Genomic DNA, 27,479 nt, shown 5'->3' on the forward strand with positions numbered 1-27,479 from the left:
TTTCTGATTTCTCTGTTATCCTTTCGTCTCGTTCGCTTGCATCTAGCTTCCCATACAAACCGTAGCTATGCATCGCACCTATTCCATGCGCCAATCGCGCATGCCCACCGCATCGCAGATTGAGAATCCGCCTCCGCCGTTGTCCACGACCAAGACAAACCGATGGATTGGGAAAGGCGGCTTCGGTGAGTGTGTCCGAGCTCCTCCGGCTGTCTCGCGGCAGATGGAAGTTTCTCCTTGCGAGCAGCCCCCCCTGCAGCGTTGGAAGCTGCTGCGCAAATGGTGCTGACAATACCTACTGGCCCAGGCCATGCCTTCCGTAAGAATGCCGCCGGCGCATTCGGACCCGATCTTGCAAGGAAGCTCTCCCAGCTCGTTAAGATGGAGAAGAATGTCATGCGCAGCATGGAAATGGTAGCCAAGGAGCGTATGGAGACCGCTGTACGTGGAAGAGATTTGCACATGAATCATGGGAATGCCAACTAACATGCTCACAGCAACAACTGTCCATCTGGGGTGAGAACTGTGACGAAGATGTGTCCGACATCACGGACAAGATCGGCGTGTTGCTCTATGAAATCGGAGAGTTGGAAGACCTCTATGTCGACCGTTATGATCAGTACCGTGTCACCATCAAGAGCATTCGCAACATTGAAGCTTCCGTTCAGCCCAGCCGAGACCGTAAGTTGATCTTCGTTGTTCGAGTACCCTAGCTTAGAGAGATTCTCACGAAGAACTATATAGGCAAACAGAAGATCACCGATGAGATCGCCAAGCTCAAGTACAAGGACCCAAACTCTCCTCGGATCGTGGTTCTCGAGCAAGAGCTGGTTCGCGCAGAAGCCGAGTCCCTCGTAGCCGAGGCTCAGCTTTCCAACATCACTCGCGAGAAGCTCAAGGCAGCTTTCCAGTACCAGTTCGATGCACTCCGTGAGCACTGCGAGAAGGTGGCCATCATCGCTGGCTACGGCAAGCACCTTCTGGATCTCATCGACGATACTCCAGTCACCCCTGGTGAAACTCGCGCCTCGTACGACGGATACGATGCTAGCAAGGCTATCATTCAGGACTGCGAAGAGGCACTTGCCAACTGGGTTACCTCTAAGGCCGCCGTCAAGTCCGACGTGTCACAGCGCACGCGCACCCTATCTCAGCGTCGCCGGGAGGCTATCGGCAAGAACCGCGATGGTGTCGACCTCTCTACTCAGGACCAGCCCATGAGGGGCGATCGGGATTCGTGGGTCCCTGCTGACCAGCACCCAACCTACGTTGAAGATGGTGAGGAAGTCGCTAGCACCGTGGACGGAGAGGCTCGGGGTCGAGAAGAAGAACGCGAGCCTGTCAGCGTCTAAGGCGGCCAATTGCAGCCACAAACATCAACATCGGTATAGGTATGATATGTTGATGGTTTCTGCCGAGTCCTCGTCTTTTCATCCTTGTGATACTCCGGATTGAAGTCCCGCTTGATGTGATGTTGTCGTTTTGTCGTGATTTCATCTCTGTTCATGTTACCACCCATGTGTTGTTTACTACTCTTAATTCAAACCCTCGACGGGCACCTACCCGACAAGAAGATTGTATCCAGATGCCCATTCTGGCAGTTGTACGCCTCGAGTCCGGCTGATGATGCCATGGCCCTCTTACTATTCACGGATGAAGAACGATGTTTATACTGACCGAAGAAACGAACCGAGGGGGCAAAGAAACGAGAGACCGGAATCTTTGTGATACCATGGGTCAGACTGTCGGGCGAGGGGGGGGGTCATTGTGTTTAATTGAATAATGTAATACCATACTATGTGCGACAGTATATTCTTATAGTGATTTGAATTGGTGTAACGGTTTGTTCAGGATAGGAATAGTAATTAATTCTTTTCAGGTAGAAGTTCATAATACAAGCTAATGTCTCGTACACTTCAAGTATCGGAATGGTTCCGGATGACGCTGTAAAGCCAGGGACTACTCCACTCGTTAAAGCGGGCCTTTGCTACGTATCACCGATTGGACATTGGCGTCGATCTGTCCCAAATCAAGTAACATAGCGGACGATCACTATGGCAGCCCGTCTGCGATAAGAACATCGACGACAGACGAAGTACATACATAGCAGACATACAACACAACTTGTCCCCTTAACTTTCCCATTCTAGACGTACCAAAGATTATCAGAAACATAGAGAGAACTCAACACGTCAAGGACAGTTGATATCATATGGAAATGCCAATCCCGTGACTATTTCAACTCGAGACAACTCGAAACTCAACTATCGCCGTACGTCCCCGTGATCGTGGACTGTTTCGGTACTGATTATCGTTAGCCGCCCCGGAACTTCCTTCTGGACCATGAATAGCCGACGAGTATGATGTCAACGCCCATGCTCCATTCGTTGCTTTTGTTGTTCCCCGGATTCTACACTTTCGACCGACCGCTTTTCTTCGGTCGAGGGTGATGATCACTTCTGGGGGTGTTTTGTTTTTATTGATTCTAGAGGACATATCTGCTCCCTACGGTACTTTTCTTTTCTTTTTCTTTTCTTTTCAGAGACTTACAAAGGCGACCCGTGGATTGTAGTAGAGTACAATACTGTTTTTGCGGTTGGATCTCTTGTCCAAAGATGAAAAGCTGAAGCCTGATATGTATGTAGTCACTATTCAAAACGTAGTAGCCAGTACTCCGTAACAAGCGCCAAGATAGAACAGCCCTAGGATAAAAAAAGAGCAAGGCAAACATTGCAGCCTGATGAGCTCCGAGTCCCTTGCGAATGTATGTTCAAGAAAACACTCCCCATATATATTTCAAGACACAAACCCAATTTGCTCGAATGTGCCTGTGTCCTGGATCCTGTGTGTGATTCATATATCCTGTATACCTCTCGCCTGCAATCTATACGCGGAGCGGGTTTAGGACAAACTTCGGATGAATGAAATTTGAACGCCAATCAGTTGATTCTCAGCTCTAGTCCCTATCAGAGATTTAAGCCGAGCTACTGCGGGCACGGTAGGCTCGTATGTTGTAAGTCCAACGTGCGATATAGGTTTGCCAAATTCAACACCGACAATAACTAAATCCCATCCTTATACTCCGATTGCGGGTGACAGGGCGGAGGAGACCCTGACCCTGATCCGTGAAGACTCAAGAAAACTGTAGATCACCCCCAATTTGCCTGCAAGATTCACCAAGCATGACTAATAAGAAAGAACGAACAGAAGGGCGAGCAAGAGAAACAGGGAAAAAAAAACAAAAACGTTCCAAACAGCCTAGAAAATGATACCGTGTCTCAGGTCGCGCACTCGCACTCGCGCACAGCAGAAACAAAAATGATGAAAGGTCATTACATCGTCAAGTGCCTCCATCATAGGACGGATGACCAGCCCAAAAATAGATAGAGGATATGAAGACAGATGCGAAGAGGGAAACTGGAACCAACGCCCAAAGCATGAGCATGTAGTAATGTCGGAAGGAGAGAGAGGAGGGAGAGGAGGGAGAGAGACAGAAGGAAAAGCTGAAGATACACAAGGTAACAGAAAAACAAGACTTCTTCGTTTTAGTCTCTAGTTATCGGTGCCCACACCCTTCTTTTTTGGCTGGATGTGTTTTTGGCCGTTTCCGCCACTGTTGCCTTTTTGGTTCAAGGCTGTACTGTCTTCCGGTGGGGGCGGCATGCGACTACTCGTCGATTCGTGTTTCTCAGTCAAGAGATTCTTCAACCATCGATTTTCCATCTCCAGCTGGGCTACGCGGGCCTCGAGAGTAGCGTTCTTCTCCGTAGTCTCTCGCACTGTCCGTTCCAGCGTCTGCTCACGCTGCTTCTTTTTCATGCGAAACCGGGCGCTAGCCGCGGTGTTTCGCCGCCGGCGGTCTTCTTCAGCAGCACGACGAACATGCTCTTCTTGCGAAAGTGCAGAAGCGAGGTGATCACCAGGGATCTGCGTGCTGTACTTGGTGTGTCCGAGTTGACCATTCGGGGGTGATATGGATGATGAAACGTCCGAGGGTGTCAGAGCCCCCGGGGCATGACCCAGATCATCAGGTCCATAAGAGATTGGAGGGTAGATCGGGTGAGCTGGATATGAGATCATTTGGTCGGGGAGGGAGTAGTTGATGTGTTTATCAGCTGCTGGGAATAGATGTAAGCAACGGAATGAGCAGAATCTAGGACAGCAACGCTGTAGGCATAGATCTAGCAAGGTGATAAGACAGAAAGAAGGAGCAAGTGTTATCACACGAGGGAAGCTCCAAGGGGGACATAAGACCCTTGGTGGGGAGCTTTAGATGAACAGAGGGAGATGCGTGGCTAAGGGTCCGGCAACACCAACGACAAGGTTACCGACGTTGTCATTGGTGTGATGGATTGCGTGCTCGTCTCCGTGATCAACCAGGCATGCGGGTGCAGATGAGAATACAACCAAAGGGGTATAAGAAAATTGGCAAATTAAAAAAAGAAAAGAGAAAAAAAAAACAGGCAAAAACAATAGGGAGATAGATGAAGCAAAACATACATGAGCCCAAAGTTAAACCTCGACTTTAACAGGTTATGGGTAATAAAGTATGGAGTGATCCACGAGCGATAAGAGTTGGACAGCAACGCCAACAATGACAGCCACGATTAACAATTGCAAACAAGCTAATGGCACAACAAACAAGAAGAAGCTTTTCCCCGGAAAAAGGGAAAGGAGATATTTAGATGGAGACGAACGAGATCAGCTTTGGCCACGATCCGAGTGCGCCTCAGCAATAGCTCTACCATTTCCACCTAATGCCGCAAAGGCCACAAAATTGAGACACGAACCAGGGATCGAGAAGATGGCGCAAACAATGCAACATTGAGAGTCATAAAAGCTCAGACTTACCATGATAGGGATACCCTCTCACATCGATCGGGTTCCGTTCATCCTCAATGCTATCGTAGGAACTGACGGAAATACCGCCCATTCCCTCAGTCTGGTCGTAATCCATGCTCAGGTTTTGAAAAGGAGCCAAGCCGGCCGCGTCTGCGTCGAAAGAGTAATGTCGACTCTTTGCCAGGGCAGGATCGTGTCGGGAGAGTAAGAAGTTGAAATTCTCAAGCCTATCGAGGCTTGACGCTGTCTGACGAGCGATGTGCTCATCTGACATATTGGCTGCGCGATGGGTTTTTAGAGGTTTTAGAGCTGCGTCCGTTCTGGTAATGGCCTCGTTTTGATCCTTGCCTCTTTAATTTAAGTTTCTGGTAATTTTTCTTTTTTTTCTTTTTCCTTCTTCTGAATTACCTCTTGCGCCCACCTAATTTAATTTAATTTTTTTTTGGACTGCTTCTTCTTTGGAGAAGAGCAGGAACCAGACTGGATGGCGATGGCGCCAGAACAAGCTTGAACCAGAGAAGAAAGTCAAACCCCAGATCGGCTCAAAGAGGGGAAAGCTCGGAATTGGTCCAGGAATGCACAAATTTCACAGGTCCAAGATTGTATGATTTGTCGCAAAGATATCTCTTCCGCGATCACTGCATCGCAAGTCGCATAGCGCGGGAGGTTGACCAGCCACGTACGCAAGAGCACGAGTGAAAATAATATTAGAACAATAATTATAATAGTGACAGCAACAATAACGGCCCGCGACGGGAAGGACAAAGTTGGTAATAAACCTCGTACGAATGGAGACGATAGAAGCCGGATTTGGGGGGGCTTCGGAGGGGGTCGCAAGGAGCGAAAAAGAACCACACCACAAGGACCAATATCACCAACGCAGAGACATGGGCGATTGATGGAGCACCAGCCAGAGGGGCAAGCAGCAGGCGTAGCAGCGGCGAGCAATTGGAACGAGGCAAGAGAGCTGATCGTCTCACGCCCGTCCAAGCTAGTGGATGATCTGATAGAATGGAGAAATGTCGTGATCGCACGCTCTGGTTCGCCAGTGGCAGCCTCGGGAATAAGTTGTATGGTAATTTTACCACTTCCTCAGCGGAACGGCGGGAACAGTTGTATTTTTGGGGGGGGTGGAAGGAAAAAAGGTCGGAGGTAAAAGTAACGGATGAAAGGGAAACGTAGGGGGGGAATACGGGTAGTAGATATAGAGAACAAAAAAATAAGAACAGGAATTCCACGGCCAGTAGAACATGATATTCGTCCCATTGGGGGGGTATATCATGATCAAGTGTGTGGATTTCCTTCTCCGCCCATCAATAGGGGACGGGAAGGGGAGGAAAATTACGTCCACATGCTTATGCATCCATACGACGTCGCTACGTAAGTGTCTTCCAGTACCGTTAGTGTACTAGAAGATACTGGCAAAATATGGATACGTATCTGAGTGGATCAGGAAAGTTACAGGTCCTTCTGATGTACTCGAAATAGAATTGTGATTGGCATAATCGCCCAAGTACTCAAGTACCTAACGATGCAGTAACGGCCTATCCATACGGTAAAGTAAATTAAGTCCGAGTGTGTGCCAGTACTCTCCATCTCCATGGCTCTTTCAATCTATCTTCTCCCTTAGTTCATGACAAAACTCCACTTCGGGGAAAAAGGAACCACTGTTCCAGACTTCTAGTCCTAAAGCAATTATGGTTTCATACCAATTCTTGAGCGAATCACACCCATACCTTACGCGTTCCTAAATGACGCGGACCGTCTTCTAAACTTCGTCCCAGTTTTATGACCCTAAGGCTTACAAGGCAAGCAGCAAAAGCTTGGCATTTCTCGACCTCCTGAGTTCTGAATCCTATTATTATTTCATTGTCCTTTGCTGGCGGCTTTCCCCGCGCTCCACGGCGGGAAGAAACAGTCCCTCCCCTTGTCCAGCTCCGTGGTACTTTTTTTCTGAGGAGATAAGTTGATCGGCTCTTCCGCTGCGTAACCTGATCCGAACAGCAGAGGCGTGGGGAAAGAAACCAAGAAAGATGTCTCGTTGAATTGACCTACTGACCTGGGGATACTGCTGCTCGTCTGTATACATGGAGTACCATACAGTACAACCTCGAAACTATCTACACCAAGGAGAGTCTTGATTATGTGATCCACAGTTAGCCAGGGGTTTCTGGTCTCAAACGATACCTACAAGTCCACCCACCATCAATTAGGTTCACTACTAATCACTCTGATAGACTCCACCATGACTTCGTGGTGTGGCAATTTGAGCGGCATATCCACCATTTCTGTGCTTAGTACAAAGTACAGTATAAGGTCCGAACGGTGAAGTCCGCAGTCTACCTATGGGTCTCTCTAATTGCGAGGCACAATCACCGTCATGTGCATGGGGCAGTTTCTTTATATGAATGCCATCGATATCTACATTTAGAACCATCTAGGACAGATCATCTGTTGTCTACAGGACCGGATCTGACTGAAAGAAGCCGAGCCCGGCTTTGGTGCTTTCGCCCCTAGTCTAATGATCCATACTACGCATTCAATGGAAAAGCCACCGTCTAGGAGGCCTCCTATATTCGAAGCGCACATACTTGCCACCCGACTCTATTGGGGGCGGAAATGGCCAATTGACAATTTCGACGTGTGCGGGTATCTAGGGTTAAAGCCTGAGAAATATTCCAGTTAGCGCGGTGTCTCCATGTGGTCTGGGCATAAACCACGGCTCTCCAGTTCCAAAGCTTGCAGGCTGGTGCATATTCGCAATCTTTTATAACTCTCCTAGACCTCGTGGTGCTGTAGTATGACTGAATCACAATACCGGTTATAACTACCGCTACTCCGTGTCATTCTAACAGACTAAAAGTGGCCTGTAAAAACGATGCACCCGCGTGAATCTAGTTCATGCGCCTTGATCCACCAGATGACTGAACGTATTTCGTAAGTTTCTCACTATCTTTCGACATGTACTCTGTAGAAAATGGCGTGATTGAGTCCTCTGGCGGATTGCGTGAGAGGCAGCCTTGGGATCCAGGCAGTCCAAAGCAAGGGCTGTCGTGACCCTAAATCCTCGTCCCCACTAACAACACGTCTTGAAACTCTCGAATTCCCTTCGATCTAAGTCATTTGGTCCTGACAGCCCTCAGTCGTTATCCGTGCAGATGCATACTCCGTAGATTCCCGTCTACTTTCATCACTTGGAAGCTGCATATTCCAATGTTTGGCTTTGTGCCGAACGAGATTCGGAACTGTTTCATTTGGCTATGAGATCAACAGCTTTGGACCAACTTGAATCAACACTAGATATGTGTTAATGCGCCATACTTCAGAAAAATGTCTTTTTGACAGGATAGCAGAAACAAGGGTTATGCAGTCGCTCTACTCTGTTCCGCACTGAGGACAGACACCCTAGATGGGACTAGGATGCAACTCTGCAGTCGCAAGATGTTCTACAGGTACAGTACACTCATTCGCGATCTACTTGACCTGGGGCTTATGTCTCGTACACTGAAAACTCTGGGTATTTGTCGCGTTCTAGCCCCCTTTCACAACCCTACTCAAGGCTACTGCACGGTCAACAGTTTCTCCGAAGATGACTGGTTTTAGCACTCCGAAAACTCCTGCCACACTGACCGACCCTCGATATCAATTATTCAAGCCTCAAGAAAACAAGACCCTATAAGAACTATTCCGCTGCCGAAGAAGATAGCGCTGCGACCGGGAGGAGGATAAAGCCTTCGGTTGATTCGCATTCCATCTCAGGCGCAATCTAGTTCAATGGCTCAGCTTCTGCTCTCCAGACAAAATGGTCAATGTATCGTTGTGAAGTTACTACGTTAAGGACTAAACTGCGGGCAGAAGCTCAATCCCTCCGAAATATGCCATCATCAAAATGACCGCCTTTCGAGCGAATACCCACAGACTCGCTCGATAACTATCACAGGTTCCCGACAAATCACCGGATATCCATCGCTAGCACAGTGTTGGGCACTTATAGCCACTGGTGACCAACTACTTCAAGACAAGGCAACATTCCTATGCGCACACCTATAAGGTGTCATCAGGGGTAAACTCCTACAATGTTCACGTGGCCATAGTAGGCACTTCTGTTGGATTGAAGCTGAGCGAAACAATGTAGTATACGGATACGGAAAAGGACTCTGCAGCTTCCAAGTCCATCAAAGCACTGCACTAAGACTCACGAAGACTACTCTTCGCTGTAAGTATGGCACGGTGGCTTCTGATCCTCAGCCCAAGCGCGGGTTTCTAAAAAATCGAACAAAAGGGGAAGTGCGTCTTTACATTTACGTAAAACACCACTAGTTATAGAACTCAGACCAATCTTCGAAGGAAACGTCGCAGGGCGACCAGTTGCTCCATGTAGTTGTGATTCTATCATCGAAGCGTTCTAAACATCCAGAGTTCCAGACCCTTTTTGATATCAAGAAATATGGTGGGCCCGGATCGGATGTGCTAAGCGCCGATTCCCGAGACATAAAACGAAAAAAAGCATCAACTTTAACATTAATAATAGCGCTTCAACCCGCACCGGAAAAAGAAACCAGGCTGTAAAAACAAAAAAAAAAATTCATCATAATCGTTTCTGGATTTTACATCCTTCTTGTCTATATAATCCGTTTCGATGTGCTTATATACCAACCCTATATGAGAATAGTGCAGTGGTACCTGTCTATTGACTCTATTCATCTTGCCGGAGAAGCGGCAAAGACTTTCCCACACTAAATGGGGCCGTCAGGTTAAGATTCGAACTGTGTGGCCCTATCATTTGCCCGCTTTCCCCGTCTGCTCCTCCACGTCCTCCAGCTTGTTTAACTTCGGTGGGATCCAACCGATACTGACCGTCAAATCCCCGCGCTTCTTCTTCTCTAATTTCTATTTTTATGCTTTCTCATCATCTTAAGCATCATATATTCAACCCTAACATAACGTCGGGCTTACCAGAGTTGTGGTCTTGGTGGTGGACCGGTGCCAAATCCACTCCGCGGGTTTCTAGCAAACATATGATCCGTTGACCCCGGGGCACGGGCCCGGCCTACTGACGCTTCCTGTGGTTCAACTGCCTGATCTAGTAAAAGAAGTATGCAAAACCCAGCGCGGGATGCTGGGTTTGTGCCATCTTGGGGGGCGCTGGGCAGCTCTTCCATTGCCCGGCAGGGTATGCGATTGAGCAACGGTCCTGGTCTGGCAAATCGAAGACGCAACCCATTGGTAAGAATCATTCCTTTGTGCCCGGCACAAGGTGCATTAGTTGAGTTCGTCTGGACAGGCGTGTGAGATGTGCTATAAGAAGAAAGTCAAATGCGAAGTTGAGGGCTCCGACACGGCCTGTATCCAATGTATGCGTCGTAACATAACGTGCAAATTCACCACAAGGAAAGAGAAGAGAGATAATCTGAAAAGGTATCGGTATATCACTGCAACTCTCACCTACAACCATTCAAGGGCCTTCTGTCGCTAAATAGTCCCTTCTAGAACGAACTACGTGAAAACCCTAGAAGAACGTTTGAAGAAGACTGAATCTTTACTCCGCGCTGCAGGTCTTCTAGACGACGACGATATTACTCAACTTGATTCCGGTGGTGAAGATGGTAACGACAACTCTGAGGACGAAACTGATATTGATCCTACACAAAACGAACATTATGGTTCGATGAGCCGTGATTCCGGGATGCCGGCATCGACAGACTCAATACATGTTGCAAACGAAGAGTCGAACGTCACGTCTCTATCGACTAAATCTGCCGGACAGAGCCAGAAACTACCTTGGGATAGCACCCTGCATCAGCCACCCCTCTTCCGCTATGACCCTAGAGAAGACTCTCGATATTACGGTACGTCAGACAAACATTACCCCCCTATGTTGCTTCTCTAAGGCACGTGTTGGTTGACTAATTACCAGGACGATCTTCATTCCTGTCCATTTTATCTCGAGATGGAATTGAGTGGATCAAGAGCAAGACAGGAGAGTCTAGGTTTCTTACTCTACTACACGAGAACAAGGACCACGACAACCCTTGGGATCACTGGCGGCCAGATGTATTCCATGACGTGTTCTCGTCCACAGTCTTTAAGCCCTTACCTCCGAGAGCAGAAGTATTTTCCTTATTGAAGGATTATTTTCGCACAGTGAACCGGTTATTCCCACTGTACCATGAGGCGACATTTATGCAGTTGGTTGAATGGCAGTATACGCAACAGACGTGTGATGATGCTGCCCGTTGGGCCAGCATCAATATTATTCTCTCTTTAGCTTACGAATATCGATTTTCCAACTGTCAGAAGTCAGAAAAAGATAGGGAGAAAGCCTGGCTGTACTACAAGAATGCTATGTCAGTATTTCCGGAGCTGACATTACGGAGGACCGATATTCTGAGCGTGCAGGCCCTTATTGGCATGGCTTTATTTCTCCGAGGAAATTCGGGTACTCAGTCAGCATCACCTATCATAACAGCAGCCATACGATCATGCCAACGAATGGGGCTTCATCGTGACGTTCCCAGACCCCATCTTTCCCAGGCCGAGCAAGAACAGAGGAAGAGGGTATTCTGGGTTGCCTATATCCTTGATCAGAGGTAACACCCGTCCGATATATGCTTTCCTTTTCATATCATTTGAGGCTAACTCATAAATGGTGTAGCGCATGCATACGGACGGGGAGTTCGCCCACCCAGCATCCAGACGATCTTGATATCGGTTTTCCCGAGGTGGATAATGATGATGAGTTTACAATGAACGGCAATGCTTCTTTTTTCCGCCAGCTTTGCCATTTGACGCTCATAAGAAGCCGGGTATATAGTAAACTTTATGCTGTTAAGGCTCTGCAGAAAATGTCTCCCAGAGAGATCTACGATATTGTCCGGGAGCTCCGAGAGGAACTTGAAGAATGGCATAATGCAAGCCCTTTCACCCAACAACTGAAGCCGAGAGGAGCCAGTCAGGATTTCCTGGTTGGATTTGCTACTGCTGGTTTGCAGTTTGGCTATTATAATTCTATGATCATGATCCACCGTCTGCCCTTGACTATTCATTTTGCCTATATGCGACATTCTACAATTGACGTCAAGTGGGACGTTGATCACAAAACCATCTTCAACGAGTCGACTAAGGCGAGCTCAATCTGCGTTCAGGCTGCCCGGGACACACTGAAGCTTGTGAATAACCTTCCCTGGGGGGACATAGCATGGATCTGGTGAGTTGTTAAGATTTTGAGATATCAGCTTGGACCTCCCGCTAATACAACCGCAGGTCTCTGTTGTATTATATTTTCCTGGCAGTTACCATACTATTCACTTATATCCTACGTGACAGTCAGCACCCCAAGGCAAGGGAAGATTTGCAGCATCTAAGCATGGCAGCAACCTTCTTCACAACGCTCATACCCGGCGACGGGCCCTGCAACTACGCCAAGTTTATGACTAAGATGTGTGCCAACTTTGAGCGAGTAGCCCGGGCAGTCGTTGAGCGAGAACAGAAGACATTCAAATCAAGCGATAGACATCCCCAGCCCGTGACACCATCCGTCACCACCCAGGGACAGAATGAAAGGAGCTCCCCGTCCAAGGAGCAAGCATCCCATTCGTCTTGTACCGGCAATGTTGACATTCCCCAAATCGAAGGCCTCCCACGTATAAACTCGTCAGGCTATGTTGTTCCTGAAAGCCCTAGCGCTGCCTCAGAAGACGCCCCCTCTGGGGACCTACCCGCTGTGAGCGATCCGCTCCTAGGCGGGTTCTCAGTGAGCCAGCCACATGAAAGCACAAGTGCAAGCATCCAGCAGAGCTACCAGTATCCAATGGATGACACTTTTCCGGCCCCTATGGCCCACAACATACAACAGCCAGAATTGTGGCAAATTCCAATGACGGCTGACTGGGAGTTTGGCGGTCAGTTTCTGAGTCTTTTCGGTCCACAATTCTTAGATCAAGGGGGTAGCGATGTCATGTCGGCAATGGCCGGGATGACAGCACCACCAATGCCTTCGGCGCCAATGAATATGGGGTTCAACTGCGAGGATTCTGATAATGTGGACGACTATCCTGCGTGGATGCCCCGAGGATTTATGAACCTCTTCTAAACAATTGACCAGCAGAGCACCGAACCCTTGTGCGCTGATTACTCATGCGGTTTCAGCGATGTCTTACATTTATATATTCCTGCTCTATTTCGACCTGGGACGCCCATCGATAATGAGCCACAAGCAAATATGATGGATATAATACTTTGCCTGTATCCTAATGAATTGACGATAACTAATACCGGTCACTCCATTCTCAAATCACGATAGGAGCATATTCTCAATACCCACTGTATGTACCAAAATGGAGAACAGTTACCACATTCTATAACCTTCTGGCGAGTAGAAATCCGTCCAGAACACAATTTATAGAATCAAGAACAAAGAATATCAAGATACAACGGTCTAGACCGGCGAACCATCGGGCCGCCGCCAAAAGTAAGCACTAGACCTCGATCGCAATGACGTAGGTGTATCCTTTGTACTGAATATATAAACTAGTCACATGTCTATACCTCCATTCTTCCATTCTTCCATCATTTCATCCCATCTCATAACCGCCAATACTAAACCATACGTAAACAAACTTCTACCCAACTCCATCCTGTGTATACAACTCTCCCTCATCACTTCCAGTTTCACCAACATCCCAGACCAAGACAACTAATAAACATCACCTCCAGCGCAGAAGGAACAAGGATGACCACCTCATCCAATCCAAAAACGTACACCTACACCCGCTACCCACCCGGCATCTCCCCCTCCATCCCACGCTTAGACACAGAGGAAGACGTCAAGAAGGCCGTGCTCGCCAACCCCGAAACCACCTTCGACGACACGGTCGACACCACCGGCGGCTGGTACCAGAAAGACATGGAGGGGAAGGTGTTGGCCATTGTGTCGGATCAGATGTGTGAGGAGCTGGATGCGAGGCGGGATCACGCTGAGGCGTGGGTGAAGGAGAATGAGAGAAGGAAGGCGGCGGGGGAGCCGCCCTTGGAGCCTGTTTGTTGGAGGTAGAATATGGAGAAGACAGAGGGAACGCCGCTTAAAGACGATGGTGGTTGTTAGTTTTTTTTATGTTGGGTGGGTATGGGAGGATTGGTTTGCTTTGTATGTGGATTATATATGTAAGCTTCAGCGTTGATGAGGGCTATATGCCGCTGTTGAAGGTGAAATGACGCCTGAAAGATTCGAAATTGTGATTCTCATGTACTTGTAAATGTATCCACATATCATATCCTTGTATAAGCCTGTTCCAACCGAAGATATCCACCCACGCAGAACCCATGGTAAACTCCCAACCCTTGCCCTCAAACACCATCACCCTGCTTGCATGCAAGCAAAAGAATTAAAGTCAAACCCGACAATCCTGAAGACGCCATATCCCGTTGCTCATAATTAAAACACTGTCCCGGTAAGTGTCTGAACTGCCTTGCTCCATATACCGTTTCCAAGCTGGGGCTCGGACTTCTCCCCGAGCTCCTTACGAAGAAGTCTTCGCATCTCATCCTCAGACATGCCGGAGTTGTTCTTTGTGCCAAAGCCATAGACCTTGCTGGCAATTACATCGGTCTCGAATGCTAGGACACCAACATCACCAGAGTTTCCTCTTTGAACACGCGTCTTGACAGCAAAGTCAACATCGACTCTTCTAGCCCCTGTGTTCTTTGCTTCTGAGGATCCCTTTCCAGATGGTAGTTCGAGCAGAGTGCATCTCGCCCTGAGGGAGGGTTTTGCATCAATCTCAGAAAGCTTGAGCTTGGTAGCACCGCAGAATTCCAACATACGGGCTTCCTCCTCGAGATTAAGCACAAGGTCCCACGCTTGCGCGACGAAATGGAGCATCTGCTTTGGGGCTATTTTAGATTGCGGGATGGTTGCAAGCTCATTTTGAAGAGACTTCAAGACTAACAACCCTATCGGCGAGAGCGGAGAGGAATGGCCTACAGATTTTGTTCTGCCTTGAGGGCTGTGTTTCAGCTCAATAGGCAATTTTTCCTTAGTAGCAAGAGGTTGGCTGTTACTATTATCAATAAAGAAGGCCCCCGGGTGGAACGAAAGTTGGAGCTGGTTACGATAGGACATCGTCACCAACGGACCTGCAGAGGAACTTGAAGGAGAGGTGGCCGAGATGATAGACCATCCTGTCTGGCGTTCAATCTTATGGACGGATTCTATCGAGAATTAGCTCGAGTCTCAGCCATATGTAAAGGAGGCACTTACCCTTCAACTCACTAATCTCCTTGGCACTCCAGCCCCGACATTCCTCTTTAACGCGTTCTGCCTCTTGAATTTGGCCCAAGTATTCTGCTTTAAGCTCCGCTCCGGCTTCGATAATGTTTGTCTTTTCTTGGGCTTCCGCTTGTAATTCTTCGAGTAGCTTCTGCTTTGATGCAATCTCCTCCTCAATGCTAGAGAGCTTCCCGCGAGCATCACGGAGTTCATCCTGATCGCAATTCTCAATCTCGTCCGCCAACTGCTGCAGAGATGTAGCCTGTTCCTCTAGTGATGTATGTTTTTCGACAAGCGCGGGCACAACACCGCTAAGGAGTGTCTCATGCTTCGACAAAAGTTCATCATCACCTCTCATTTCTTCAACGTGGCGATTAAGCCCATCTTTCAGACCCTCGAGGAGCTTCATCCGCCACTCATACCAAGTAGCTTTGCTGAGTAGCCTAGCGTGAGTCTTTACGTTTCGAAATTGATTGTCCATTAGTAGACGGATATCGGGAGGGGCTGTCATGTATTCTCGGAATAATGGCGGGTTTTCGGCATAAGTCTCCGTCTCGATGGACCGGATAACTTGCCTACCTTCTGAAATATACGACTTCAACTCTCGGCAAGACTAGAGAAAATTAGCAAACCATTGCAATTGGTTGAGAAGAACAACTAACATGTTGATAAAGCTCGAGCATGGGAACGGTACAGAAGCCAGCAGCGACACAATCATCAAACTTGGAGGCACTAGACTTTTCGCTAGAAAGTCTGGCTCTTCTTTTGGCCGCACTGTCCGGCGCAGTGGTATGTCGACGCTTCGTCGTGGTAAGTTCCATGAAGTGAATGTTGGTCATGTTCAAGAACTCTTGCAATTGGATAGGCTCAACTTCTGGCCCGGATTCTTCCTGGCGATCGAGAGCTTCTTGAGCTGGCTCAGAAGTAGATGTAGCATTGGACGAAGTTGGCTCGTCATCTATAGGGTTTACTATCACAGAGGAGCCCTTCGGCTCCTTCGTAGGGGTGATGCTAACCTTTGCCGGAGATCTTTCAATGGATGGGGGAGCAGGTGAGCGGCCTAGACGTCCGACCGTTTCATCTTTCGTCGGTGGTGCAGGGAGCCTGATATTCTTCACAGGACTAGCCTCGCGACCTCTTAGACGCTTAGGTGTATGATCAGATTCGTCGTCAGGTAGGTCCAGCTCCATTGGCCGTTTACCAAGTAAGCCCCGCGCCGCACCGACATGTAAGCTTTTTCGGCCGGCAATTTTGTTCTTCTTCGGTGTGAGGCTTGAAATCATATCCCTCAGGTTCGTAGTCGCATCTTGGTCATTACCTTGCAACGGTGGGATATGTCCGTCCTCGCGGCTTTCTTCTTCTTCGCGCTCACGATCAACCTCCTCTTGAAGCTTCAAAGGATCTTCGAATCGTACACCTTGTTGCCGCTCCTGAGGAACGAACTCAGCACTGTCTTCGCCAATAGACCGGCGCTTATCAAGCATAGCAGCTACCTTGGGTGACCCTAGTCCTTCTTTATCAATCCCAAGTCCAGATGATCGCCTCTTACTTTTCGGTTGCAGAACAAAGAGAGGCGTGGATTCGCCCGTCGCACTGTTTCCAAAAAGGCTCTTACGGGGCGACTTCCGCTTATTCGCCGACTCCTGCAGTTCAGGTTGAAAGAGCTTCTTCGGTGACGCGTTCCTGAATCCTTTGGCACTTGATGGCGGAGTTTTTCCAGGCGTCGTAGGACGACTAACTTCCGGCGTCGATGGCTTCGGGGGAGCCAACGAGTTCTCTGATGGGGACGTTTTAGGGGTAGTTGAGGTTAGAGTGCCCGAAGATCCTTGACCCAGACTCTGCCTTGTGTGTCGGGATCTGACACTTGCCAAACTAGGACTGCCACTCTCCGAGGTGACTGTAGCAACATGGAAAAGAGCTGGTGACTTTGCAGGAGACTGTCGAACGGATTCTTGGAACGGAGAACTACCGCGCTCAGCAGATTCCAATTCCATGTCCATCTCTTCCCTTGCTTCCTCTTTACTACTGGCTTCGGCCTCCGATGGTAATATCCTACCCACGGCTGTCGTGATTTCCATTCCTGCAGTCTGATCATCATCCTCTGGTTCATCTCGCTCCTCGTTCGGTGGAAGGATACCGCCAACGGCCCCAGTGATCTCCATATCTTCGCCATCTTCTATTGCTCCGTCCTCGTTCCATTCGGAGAAGTTCCGTTCATTGGAGTCTTCCTGAGCAGAAGACCTAGCTGCCCCATAGTCGTCCTCATCCTCGTCTTGGGTGGAGGGTTTGCCCAGAAGCCCGCCAACTACGGAAGTAAATTCCATTGTCATCTCTTCGTCCTCGTTTGCATTACTATCGGCGCCTGTGGACCCCGCAGGGGAAGCAGGCTGCGCGATGCCCCCGACCACATTTGTGAGCTCCATCGTTTGTTCACCGTAGTTTGTTCCCTCGCCACTTGACTTGCGACGGATGGTGCTTTGACGACGGCTTGCCGGTTTGGAGATAATCCGGCCAATGGCATTGGTCACTTCCATGCTCATGTCTTCGCCTCCGTTATCACTTGGCGCATCATGGATGCCCGCATCGCGGGTTGGGTGATCCGTTGGATATGCATTCTCTTGATCATGTCTGGCGCTAATGTCTTCCCAGTCAAAACTTTGTCTCTGTCCTTTCTTAATCCAGGGTTGGAAAGCCCCTGTGATCTCCTGATCAGCGATCTCCATTGACATCTCGCCGTTCTCATCGTCGTCGATGCTCTTTGTGCCGGCCTCTCGAGCTGCTTGTCGAAGAGCCTCATTGAGTCGAGCGCTGGAGCTGGTATTCGATTCCTCAGATCGAGCCGTCGCAGCTGAGTGAGCAGTCACGTCGTCTAAGCTCATTGCAGTACTTTCACCGTCAAAACCAGAGGTTGAAGAGTTGTCGTCATCCTCCTCATCGTCATCTCTAGTCTCAGCTTGCAGCCCAATATCTTCACTGCCATCTGCAGAGCTTCCGCTAAAAGGGCTAGAGGACATTTGCTGGGAGCCTTCCATTCCATCGTAAGCTCCATACTGAGGTTGGTTTGCCAACTGTTGAAGATCTGGGTATTGCACTGGAGAAAATGCTATGTCCGACTCGATTTCGGCATCCGGGGACAAGGGAGGTTCAGTCTGTTCGGCAGCAGGTGTTGCCTGGTTCTCAGAAGTTAAGGAAGATGCGCGTCGGGTGGAGTTGGAGGTAGACGATGAAGTAGAGTCGTCGGGAATTTCCACTACGTTCCATGTGTGTAATGTTGCCTCCGGCGCGAACGATACTCGGCGATTTGCTGTGACGAAAACTAGTCAGTCCCACGTAACTGCTGAGGGAAAGATAATGCCGTACCCATAGACTTCCGGCGGGCTTCCCGCTGCTCTAGAATTGCCTTCCGCTCCCGCTCCCGTCTGTTTTTCTCATCACGCTCTCTAGCAGCGGCCATCTCGTCACGTATCGATGAAGCATTGAAGCTGTCGAACGGGTTGGACTCATTGATAGACCCGGACGGCTGTGCTGGGGTACCAAGGTTTATCAACATGCCCTCTTTTCCCTGGCTTCCCCCACCTTCATTGTCTTCATGGTGTTGTGGCCCACGAGCTGGTGTTCGCCTCCGTGTTTCTTCGAAAGAGGGAATGTTTCGCACTGGCGAAACGGGCACGGTGGGTTTAAGAATAGATTTGAGAGGAAATGCTGTAGTAGACTATAATGCGAGGAAATTTTTCTTAGTTTGCAGAGGATTTAGAGGATCGCGGGGCTAAGAGAGGGAATATACCTTGCGTCGGTTACCGTTGGAGTTCTGAAGCGCATCTAAACCACCAGGCCCTAAGCTTTTACTGCGGGACTTCTTATCTTTCCCGGCCAGTCTTGCGGAGCCCAAGATCGGTTGACTTGAACTTATGTCTGTAGTTGTATTTTCCTTATCCACTCCGGATGTGAACCTTGATCGGGGTACATGGGCGATCGAGCGACGAGATCGCGGACGGGCAGACCCCGCGGAGTCACTTCTGGATGCCATAAGGCAAGATATAGAGTATCATAGACAAAGTCGGGATAAATAAAGCTTCTCAATTTCAATTCATCTGTAATCTCAGTTTTTCTCGAAGGTTGAAATAATAAACATGGTCCACTTAGCGTTGCGCCCTCATTAACCACACAAGTATAACAACCCCCAAAAGTCGCGCGTCTCCCGGGAGGTGCTCATGTGATCGCTCGATGTAAACAAACGATTCTGTTATCGCGATTAGTCATTTATTACATAATGCCCATACGATTAGGTGTTAGGGCTAGTACAGCGTGACTAGTTCGCAACAGGCTTAGCGTCGCCATCGCACACTCCCACACTGAATTATCCGCCATCCCGAATAAATCTTCCTCAACATCGACGTCGACCACCGCAGGCCCCGACACCCCCCTCCGCGACGATACACCCAGCTCGACTTCGCTTCCTCGTCGAACTGAATTCTCGCAACAATGGCGACCGAGTTGACCGTCCAGTCGGAACGTGCGTTCCAGAAGCAGCCTCACATCTTCAACAACCCTAAGACTCTTGCGAAGAGCAAGAAGGTTGGCCAGGGCCGCAGATGGTACAAGGATGTTGGTCTTGGATTCCGTACCCCCAAGACCGCCATTGAGGGCACCTACATCGGTATGCACGACCTACGGTGAAATTTTGCCGGAAATTTCGAATTCCATATTGGGGAAGAACAACGATTTTCCGGGGTTTGGAGATGAAAGACCGCGCAGTATCATGAAAGCCCAGGATTGCATTTGCGGCACGGAGATTGTCGATAGAGGTGGAGAAAATTCTGTCGCAGTTGGAAAGCCGATATTGCCTTGCTGGTTATTCGTTATCTTCATCTCCGAACTCCGGAATTGGTTCATGTCTCCATCGACTTGATGGGTAGATCGCTGATATCAAACAGACAAGAAGTGCCCCTTCACTGGTATGGTCTCCATCCGTGGCCGTATCCTGACCGGCCGTGTTGTCTCCACCAAGATGCACCGTACCATCGTCATCCGCCGTGAATACCTCCACTACGTCCCCAAGTACAACCGTTACGAGAAGAGACACAAGAACCTTGCTGCTCACGTCTCTCCCGCTTTCCGTGTTGAGGAGGGTGACTGGGTTACCGTCGGCCAGTGCCGTCCCCTGTCCAAGACTGTACGTACACAATCGTTCTTGAAACTCCATTTGGCGTCGCCATTGGCAATCACTTACCCTTTGCTATGTGGGGCCTGTCATGCTATGGACCACCCGATGGACTTATTTTCGATTGCCATCATCGAGTAGAACATTTCTAATACGTCTCTAGGTCCGCTTCAACGTCCTCCGTGTCCTGCCCCGTACCGGCAAGGCCGTCAAGGCTTTCTCCAAGTTCTAAGCGTGTCGATGATGATGGGGGTGTTTCGATTCCAGAGGGTCATCAACCTAGGGCAGCGGCGTGACTGGATATAAGCGAATTAGTTTAACGGGTTGGGATTGTTTCACGATTTCATGTCCCAGGTACCCTTGTGAAGGAAATATCCAATGAAAAAAAGCTTTTTGATACTCCTATGTTAGAATTCCAACTGTATAGCCAACCGGGAAAGGGGATTGCCATTCATGACAGTTCGGGAATGGAGCTTTTTCATGATGCCAATTTAGGTCTTTTCTTTTCATTCATATTTCGCTTTACACTACTATCGTTCCCCGAATACTTCGATTGCTTTTCCTCGTCGCTAAATGCCAAAGATTTGAAACGCCAGTTGCCCTTGGAAATATAGTACAATTTGCCTCCGTGCCTTCAGTTGGTGTACAACCTAACAGCCGATTCTCAACCTCTACCCCAAAACAAATAATATGCACAGACTTCTCCCGTTTATCTTCTTGCCCTTCCACCTTTCTGTTCTCCATCTGTTAATTTGCGTTATGCATAATCATACTTTCGGTGATTCCGAGACAAGGCAGGATTAGGCACATAAAGCAGGTATTATTGGGTGCAATATCAATTCAAAATTTGGTTGACTCTCGCTCTATCACTCGCAAATTGGTCCCCTACCACTGGTTGATGACGAGAGTTGATGAACTCCGGCTCGGAATTCGTTGAAGTAGCGCTCTCGGCGTTATCGACTGTATTTGTATTGAACAAGATGTTTGAGAAGGCAACCGTTGTGAAGACATCATCAATAGCCTCATCTTCGGTGCTAGATTCATCAATTATAATCTCTTCCCTTGTGTGGTCTTCTTGCGCTATCCACCTTCTATTGTGACCGTCGAAGAGCTCGATAGGTGGCAACGCAGCCCTCGTAGGCAGTCCTACCGGACAAGGCGTGTCAGCTCTTGAATCGTCGTCACTCTCCTGATCATCATTATCTGGCGATGATTCCCCCTCGGTTACGGTGTCTTCATCCGAAGATGGCTCGAGAGGATCTAGCTCATCTGGGTCCAAGATGGCAGGCAGGGGTATTTCTGGGTCGTGGACCTCGGACAGAGACGAATAGCCACTATTCATCCCTTCGATAAACTCTTGCCAGGAGCCTTTCTTTGTATTCAAACGCCACGAGTACACTATGCCTTGTCCTACAGAATGGCAATATTGCTGCGGCACTTGGAGGCGGGCTAAGAGCTCTCCTATAATCGAGCCAGACTGGTGGTCAAGTTGTCCCGGGCCCTTGGCTAGGACTTGGTGTAACGGTCTTCCAGCTTTTTCATAGGTCCCAATAATGTCGAGCTGCAGGATGCTCTCAATATAGGGATGCTCACTTGCTACCTGAAGAAGCGAACTGACTTTAAACGAGGATATTATCGCAGATTCATGAACCTTTCCCCAGATAAAAAATTCCCCCGCTCCATTGTATCTTCCTACCTTTAAACCAACCTTTCGGAGAAGCTTCTTAGCAGAGTACACTTGGGTCTGTAGCTTCTTTGAGTCAATCATGGTTACTATTGCCCCTTCTTTGTATTTGATCGCCCTATGGACTGGTGCAAGCATGGACCTGAAGGTTGAGATGAAAGGAGTTGGGACCTTAGCTATTCTAACGTGGTTGGCGACGTGTTGCTCGAACTCCTTTGTCGTGATATCATTCGGCGCAAAATAATCCAGTGCATCAATAAATAATCCACAGAGAAACATCTTTGTAGAATTGATTCCTTGGGAGTCAATATTTGACCACCTGTACAGAATAGGAGGTATCCAAATTGCGGCCTCCTGCTGTTAGTATTAAGAATAAATCAGCCACATAAGCTTGAATAGTAATCAAGTACTGAGCTTGCATACCTTCTCAGTATCCTCTTTATAGCACCAAAAACATCTCTTACCGGCCCCCGTACAAAGACTTAGATCTTGATAATTGTGCCTAGCAATTTCAACAGGGGACCGTATGGCGGCAATGTTCACGGCTCTTGCATTCGACGGCGTAATAGGGCTCTCATCAGCATCCTAAATTACATTAGCACCAAGCATAGACTTCAGAACAAAAACCCACAGGTGTAGACAAAAAGTCAGCCGGAAGACTCTGCTCCCTGAGCTGGAAGTTTGATGTATCTATATCATCTACTTCTTTTTCAACAAGCGTGATACCCGACGTCGTCGCACATTCCTGAATCCTGTTAACCACAGGGAGCCAGGAGTCACGGTCTTTAAATGGAGACAGATGTATATGCCCCCAAATAGGATCACCGGACCATTTCAGATCAGCCCACTGGGTGTGCATTGTACCTGCAGAAATGCCTTCCGTGAGTCCACATTTAATCAGCTCCGGCTTGAAGGCATGATTGAATATTTCTCTGAATGCTCTCTTATCTCTGCAGAAAAATTTGTAGAGACAACAAAGAAAGATTCTTTGCCTAGTATTCCATCGGTTCCTAGGGGTTTTCTGCGTATGATCGATAGCCTGTATATCCATCTTGATTCTTGAGAATAGAGTGAAACACCTGGTTCATGTAATTCTAATTAGAAAAGACAGAGATTATGTACTGTATCTTAAAGGGACGAAATGTGTTCCTCTTTCTCTGCTTTTCTGCCGTCTGGAACAATGGGGGCCCAGTGGACTGTGGGTAGACGATTGATGAGTATGAGAAGATTAAATAGACTCTTGGTCTCTCTAGAAAAGCGAATTGACGAACAAGGGTATTCAGACTGCAGAGAAATGACAGGCTAGAATAATATGGGATGAGCTGAGAAACGAGATAGGAGAAGTGAGGTAGGTTGTCATTTTTTGAGGTCAACGCTGTACTGGAGATATCCTATCAGATTAACCCCTTAACAAGTAACACAATTCTTACCTGCTTATCTCTTGAAACAAATTCTCTTTTGAGTCAGTTTCATGCTGGGCATTGAAACAGGAGCGTTGTCGAGGTTAGTGTTACTACGCAGGGAGTATATGAATAAAAGTGACGGATGGCGGTAGAGGATAATGAGCTTACCAGCTACTACTGCTACAGCAGAGTACATCCAAGTTCATACATAAATGCACGATTGTTCTGAGATAGGCTTAGATATATAAAAGGGGAAAGTATTGAGATCCAAAGCCATATTATATAGAATTCATAGTTCCGAGAAGCGATATATCAGATTTCTATCCTCTGGATAAAGCGTTAAGAGCGAGATGAGGACTTAGAGCAAATCTTGGGAAAAGAAAAAGGAAAAAGAAGAGTTTACTTAAAGAAAAAAAAAGAAAAGAAAAAAGAAAAAGAAAAAAACAACAATTAAATGAAAATTCGGTCAAATTCATTGTACCACTGTTAAATGGCAAAAGAAGCCTTATCAGGTACAGTGTGAGGTTCCTGAATACTCCGTAGACTAAGCGGGAACGTGATACTTGATATCTGCCTAAGGCGGAGAGAGTAAAGCTTAACTCCACTGCGATTCCCGTTGACTGACACTCCAAACGTTCCGAAGGCCTGAAGCTCCCTCAGTCCCTCCGGCTGTTTACCAACCTTCAAAACTCCTCGGGACCGGCATATCCCACGTTTTCATCGCATCGCTATATTATCAATCTCAGACCCACTCTTAGAAGCTGTGTTGATTATAACTTAGCCCACCCCCACCTTCTTGCCAGACTGCATACTTCTAGAAGTCACGACGCGCCCAACATGGCTTGAGCCACCATGACTGTTGTTAGTGCCGGTGTCGACAGATCAATTTTGAACTACGATAGCTGTTGATCTGCCCTGATATTCTCGAAACCCTCATACCCTACAAGGGTCTTCAGTCTTAATTGAACTTCTCCCACGAGGAACTTCTGATCCCGATTACGGCCCAATCGCGGAGTCCGACACACCCTCACCATGTCCCACAATTTCGAGAAATCGGTAAAGGGGGCCACCAAGATTAAGGTCAGTCTGAATCGACATTGTCTCCATGCATGTTATCATCAGCGTGAGGTGCTGATGACTGGCTTCATGCGAGCAGCTCGCGGCCCCTAAATCTAAATACATAGAGCACATCCTGGTAGCGACCCATACAGGAGAAGCGGGAGTAGCAGAAATATTTCGAACACTCCAGCTTCGGCTACGCGATTCAACATGGACGATAGTCTTCAAAGCCCTCATTGTCATACATATCATGGTAAGGGAGGGGCAATTGGACGCTACACTACAGTATATGGCGGAGAACCCGAGGAAGCTTGCAATCAGCGGATTCTCAGAAGGTAGGCCGGTAAAGCTCCAGATAATCGAGGGGAAGATGCTGACATTGGGTAGTTCAGTCACAAGGACATAACATCCGGAGATACTCCGATTACCTCGTCGCGCGCGCAAATGCATTCGAGGCTACCAAAACGGATTATGTACGAAGCGGGCAGGGACGTATGAAGAGGTTGACGGTAGAAAAGGGCCTCTTGAGAGAAACAGAGATTGTACAGAGACAGATCCATGCTCTGTTACAGTGTGATGTATGTTCTCCATCGGCTGCAGTCAAGTTACGACGGCTGACCCTCTCTAGCTTTTGACAGATGAAGTTGAGAACGAAATTACGTTAACAGCCTTTCGCCTGCTCACCTTGGATCTCCTGACGCTTTACTCAGTCATGAACGAGGGCACGATCAACGTTTTGGGTAGGTATTATCCCCCGTCACATATTGCAGCTTAACTCATGGTGTTCGCAACAGAGCATTACTTCGAAATGTCGCGGCCCGACAGCGAGCGTGCATTGGAGATATATAAGACTTTTACCCAACAAACAGAGGAGGTCGTAAAATTCCTAGGTGTGGCTAGACACTTCCAAGCAGCAACACGACTAGAAATACCCAAGCTGAAGCACGCCTCTACGGACCTAACTCGACTCCTTGAAGACGACCTTAATGACCCGGATTTTGATCAGCGACGAAGAGAATACCTTCTGCGAAAGGGAGGGAAAAGCGGCAACCCGGGTCCGACATTCGCATCCAGCAACACGGCTGGAGCAGGCAATAGGTCTGTCAGCAATCCTGAACCACCGCGACCCCACACACAACCTGCTCCGCAAAAGAGAGAGAACCCAACGGACTTGATCGATTTCTTCGATTCGATCGACCCACAACCCCCAGCACAACAGAACCCTATGCAGCTACCACATATACAGCAGCAAGCGCAAGCGATGCAATTCCAACAGACGGGCTTCCAGCCGCAGCAGCCAGCGTTCTACCCCCAACAAACCGGGTTCCAACAACAGGCGCAGCCGACCGGCTTTGGCCAGGCTATGCCGGTTGGAGATTCCTTTCAACAGCAAAGTACCAATCCATTTGGCCAACAGCAAGCTCAGCAGCCACAGCCACTTCAGCAAACCCCAACTGGTGCAGGATTTGGCGGTTACTCAGCGCAACCGCAGACATATGGATTCCAACAAAATCTTGCTCCGATTCCCCAGAACAACCTTGCGCCATTTCCCCAGCAGCAGCAACCAATGTCCGGTGGGCAGTTACAACCGCAAACAACAAACCCTTTTAGACAGTCAATGTTACTGAGCACCCCAACCGGAACCGGCATGCCGGCATCTCCACTAAACCGCCAGAGCACAAACCCTTTTGCGCGACGGCTGTCGAGCGCCAACCCGGCGCAATTTAACGCCAGTACGCCGCCGCCGCCGCCGCCGCCGCCGCAGCAAACACCTCCACAGTCAGCGCAGGCACTACAACCCCAACGAACAGGGACTAATCCTTTTGCTCGAAGCTCTTCCGTTCCTCCGCAGCAGTCACAGGGCTTGCAGCCTCCTGCGCCGGCGCCTCTGCGGCCCAATCCAACTGGAAGCACGAACCCTTTCCGCCAGAGTGCCTTTGTCAACCAACAGACCGGCCAGGGGTGGCATGTCGGTGGCCAGCAAGGAACGATGGGCGGTTATGAGCAGCTGGAGACTGTGCCGGTGTTTCCGCGGCCCGGGATGTAATGATCCTGTTGCGGTCTAGATGGCTGTGGCGCTGGTAACAGGACATTTTTAACCCCCCCGGTTCCTTCTTGTTCATATTCTCCTACATGGGTCGTTCAGTTATTGTGTTCGTTTTCAGCATACGATGGTGAGCTCACAGCGCGGGCCTGGCTGCCAAATCCTGTAGCGATAGCCAACATTAGTGACTAGGGCATGTAATAAGACTTTGTAGATTTTGCGACCGTGCCGTGAATTGTAGAGGGGGTGTTGAGAGTCGTCGTAGCCCTCTCGTTGGACCTCCCTAGTGCCTCCTTCTCGTGGCGCATAGGGCTTTGTGTTCATGGGTAAGGAAATGAGCTATTGATCCTAAGATTGACAGCGGCACAACTACATAAAGACTAAATATATGTAGTCAACCGACTGGACGTGTCATTTCTCATTTGGAATATCTCGAGAGATGGTGCACATATTGTAACATCGTGACAAATCGTATGGAATATACGGAGTATATATATAGATATAGCCAAATGCAACTTGACAAGCGGTATGAATCCAGTTCCAAATAACTTACTATAAGATCCCAGGAATTGAGTTCAGGCTCCACTTGGGCAAAGGAATTGATGAAGCAGATCACATTCCCGGTCACGCCTTACAGGGTATATATAATAAATACATTTTTCTTTTCTCTTCGGCAAACAATCAATTCCAATTTTCTCTTTTTAGGTAGGTTTCTTTGTTGCTTCCCAGACTTGACGAGCAGGACAAGGGATTAATGACAAGGTTGAAGGGGAAGATTTGACCGATGTGCCGATTTCTCTCTCGTACTCTCTCGGAAGGGCTGGACTCTAATTTCGCCGGTCGTGTTGGATCCAATCTTCCCCTTAATTGGTGAACGTTTGTCTCTCTGGCCTTTTCGTTCCACAAGGGGAAAAAAAAAAAAAAAAGGGAAAAAGGGAGGGGGTCCAACCTCGCACTCCCTGTTTCACATATAAAATAAGACATTTAGATCAAGCTGGGAGAGGATGGACTTTTCCTGA

General features: G+C 48.5%; 8 protein-coding genes across 8 annotated transcripts; 4 read left to right on the top strand and 4 right to left on the bottom strand.

Annotated features, from left to right (window-relative positions):
* Positions 1 to 67: 67 nt before the first annotated feature.
* On the top strand, positions 68 to 1,352 carry AO090005001548 (Eisosome component PIL1/LSP1 family protein; the record flags this gene model as incomplete). Its single annotated transcript, XM_001818406.3, has 4 exons — positions 68 to 185; positions 308 to 441; positions 498 to 681; positions 745 to 1,352. The coding sequence occupies 4 exons, from the start codon at positions 68 to 70 to the stop codon at positions 1,350 to 1,352; spliced, it is 1,044 nt and encodes a 347-aa protein (XP_001818458.1).
* A 2,200-nt stretch (positions 1,353 to 3,552) lies between these two features.
* AO090005001547 (uncharacterized protein) lies at positions 3,553 to 4,080 on the bottom strand (the record flags this gene model as incomplete). The annotated part of the gene is made up of 1 exon (XM_023237005.1): positions 3,553 to 4,080. One exon carries the CDS (start codon positions 4,078 to 4,080, stop codon positions 3,553 to 3,555), a length of 528 nt encoding a protein of 175 aa, XP_023089411.1.
* Positions 4,081 to 4,220: 140 nt separating this feature from the next.
* On the bottom strand, positions 4,221 to 5,116 carry AO090005001546 (uncharacterized protein; the record flags this gene model as incomplete). The annotated part of the gene is made up of 2 exons (XM_023237010.1): positions 4,221 to 4,267; positions 4,852 to 5,116. The coding sequence occupies 2 exons, from the start codon at positions 5,114 to 5,116 to the stop codon at positions 4,221 to 4,223; spliced, it is 312 nt and encodes a 103-aa protein (XP_023089410.1).
* A 5,082-nt stretch (positions 5,117 to 10,198) lies between these two features.
* Positions 10,199 to 12,934, top strand: AO090005001545 (transcription factor domain-containing protein; the record flags this gene model as incomplete). Its single annotated transcript, XM_023237016.1, has 5 exons — positions 10,199 to 10,260; positions 10,333 to 10,691; positions 10,760 to 11,432; positions 11,498 to 12,049; positions 12,106 to 12,934. The coding sequence occupies 5 exons, from the start codon at positions 10,199 to 10,201 to the stop codon at positions 12,932 to 12,934; spliced, it is 2,475 nt and encodes an 824-aa protein (XP_023089409.1).
* Positions 12,935 to 13,379: 445 nt separating this feature from the next.
* AO090005001544 (uncharacterized protein) lies at positions 13,380 to 13,894 on the top strand (the record flags this gene model as incomplete). Its single annotated transcript, XM_023237021.1, has 2 exons — positions 13,380 to 13,451; positions 13,511 to 13,894. 2 exons carry the CDS (start codon positions 13,380 to 13,382, stop codon positions 13,892 to 13,894), a joined length of 456 nt encoding a protein of 151 aa, XP_023089408.1.
* Positions 13,895 to 14,275: 381 nt separating this feature from the next.
* AO090005001543 (kinetochore-microtubule binding complex subunit SPC105) lies at positions 14,276 to 19,136 on the bottom strand (the record flags this gene model as incomplete). The annotated part of the gene is made up of 5 exons (XM_001818401.3): positions 14,276 to 15,051; positions 15,101 to 15,722; positions 15,772 to 18,413; positions 18,470 to 18,821; positions 18,894 to 19,136. The coding sequence occupies 5 exons, from the start codon at positions 19,134 to 19,136 to the stop codon at positions 14,276 to 14,278; spliced, it is 4,635 nt and encodes a 1,544-aa protein (XP_001818453.1).
* Positions 19,137 to 21,105: 1,969 nt separating this feature from the next.
* On the bottom strand, positions 21,106 to 22,233 carry AO090005001541 (uncharacterized protein; the record flags this gene model as incomplete). Its single annotated transcript, XM_001818400.3, has 1 exon — positions 21,106 to 22,233. One exon carries the CDS (start codon positions 22,231 to 22,233, stop codon positions 21,106 to 21,108), a length of 1,128 nt encoding a protein of 375 aa, XP_001818452.3.
* A 2,156-nt stretch (positions 22,234 to 24,389) lies between these two features.
* AO090005001540 (ENTH domain protein) lies at positions 24,390 to 27,479 on the top strand (the record flags this gene model as incomplete). Its single annotated transcript, XM_023237042.1, has 6 exons — positions 24,390 to 24,437; positions 24,514 to 24,751; positions 24,804 to 24,994; positions 25,045 to 25,156; positions 25,211 to 26,459; positions 27,449 to 27,479. The coding sequence occupies 6 exons, from the start codon at positions 24,390 to 24,392 to the stop codon at positions 27,477 to 27,479; spliced, it is 1,869 nt and encodes a 622-aa protein (XP_023089407.1).

This window comes from Aspergillus oryzae, chromosome 1 (genome assembly GCF_000184455.2).
Source record: "Aspergillus oryzae RIB40 DNA, chromosome 1".
In the NCBI taxonomy this organism is placed as follows: Eukaryota; Fungi; Ascomycota; class Eurotiomycetes; order Eurotiales; family Aspergillaceae; genus Aspergillus; species Aspergillus oryzae.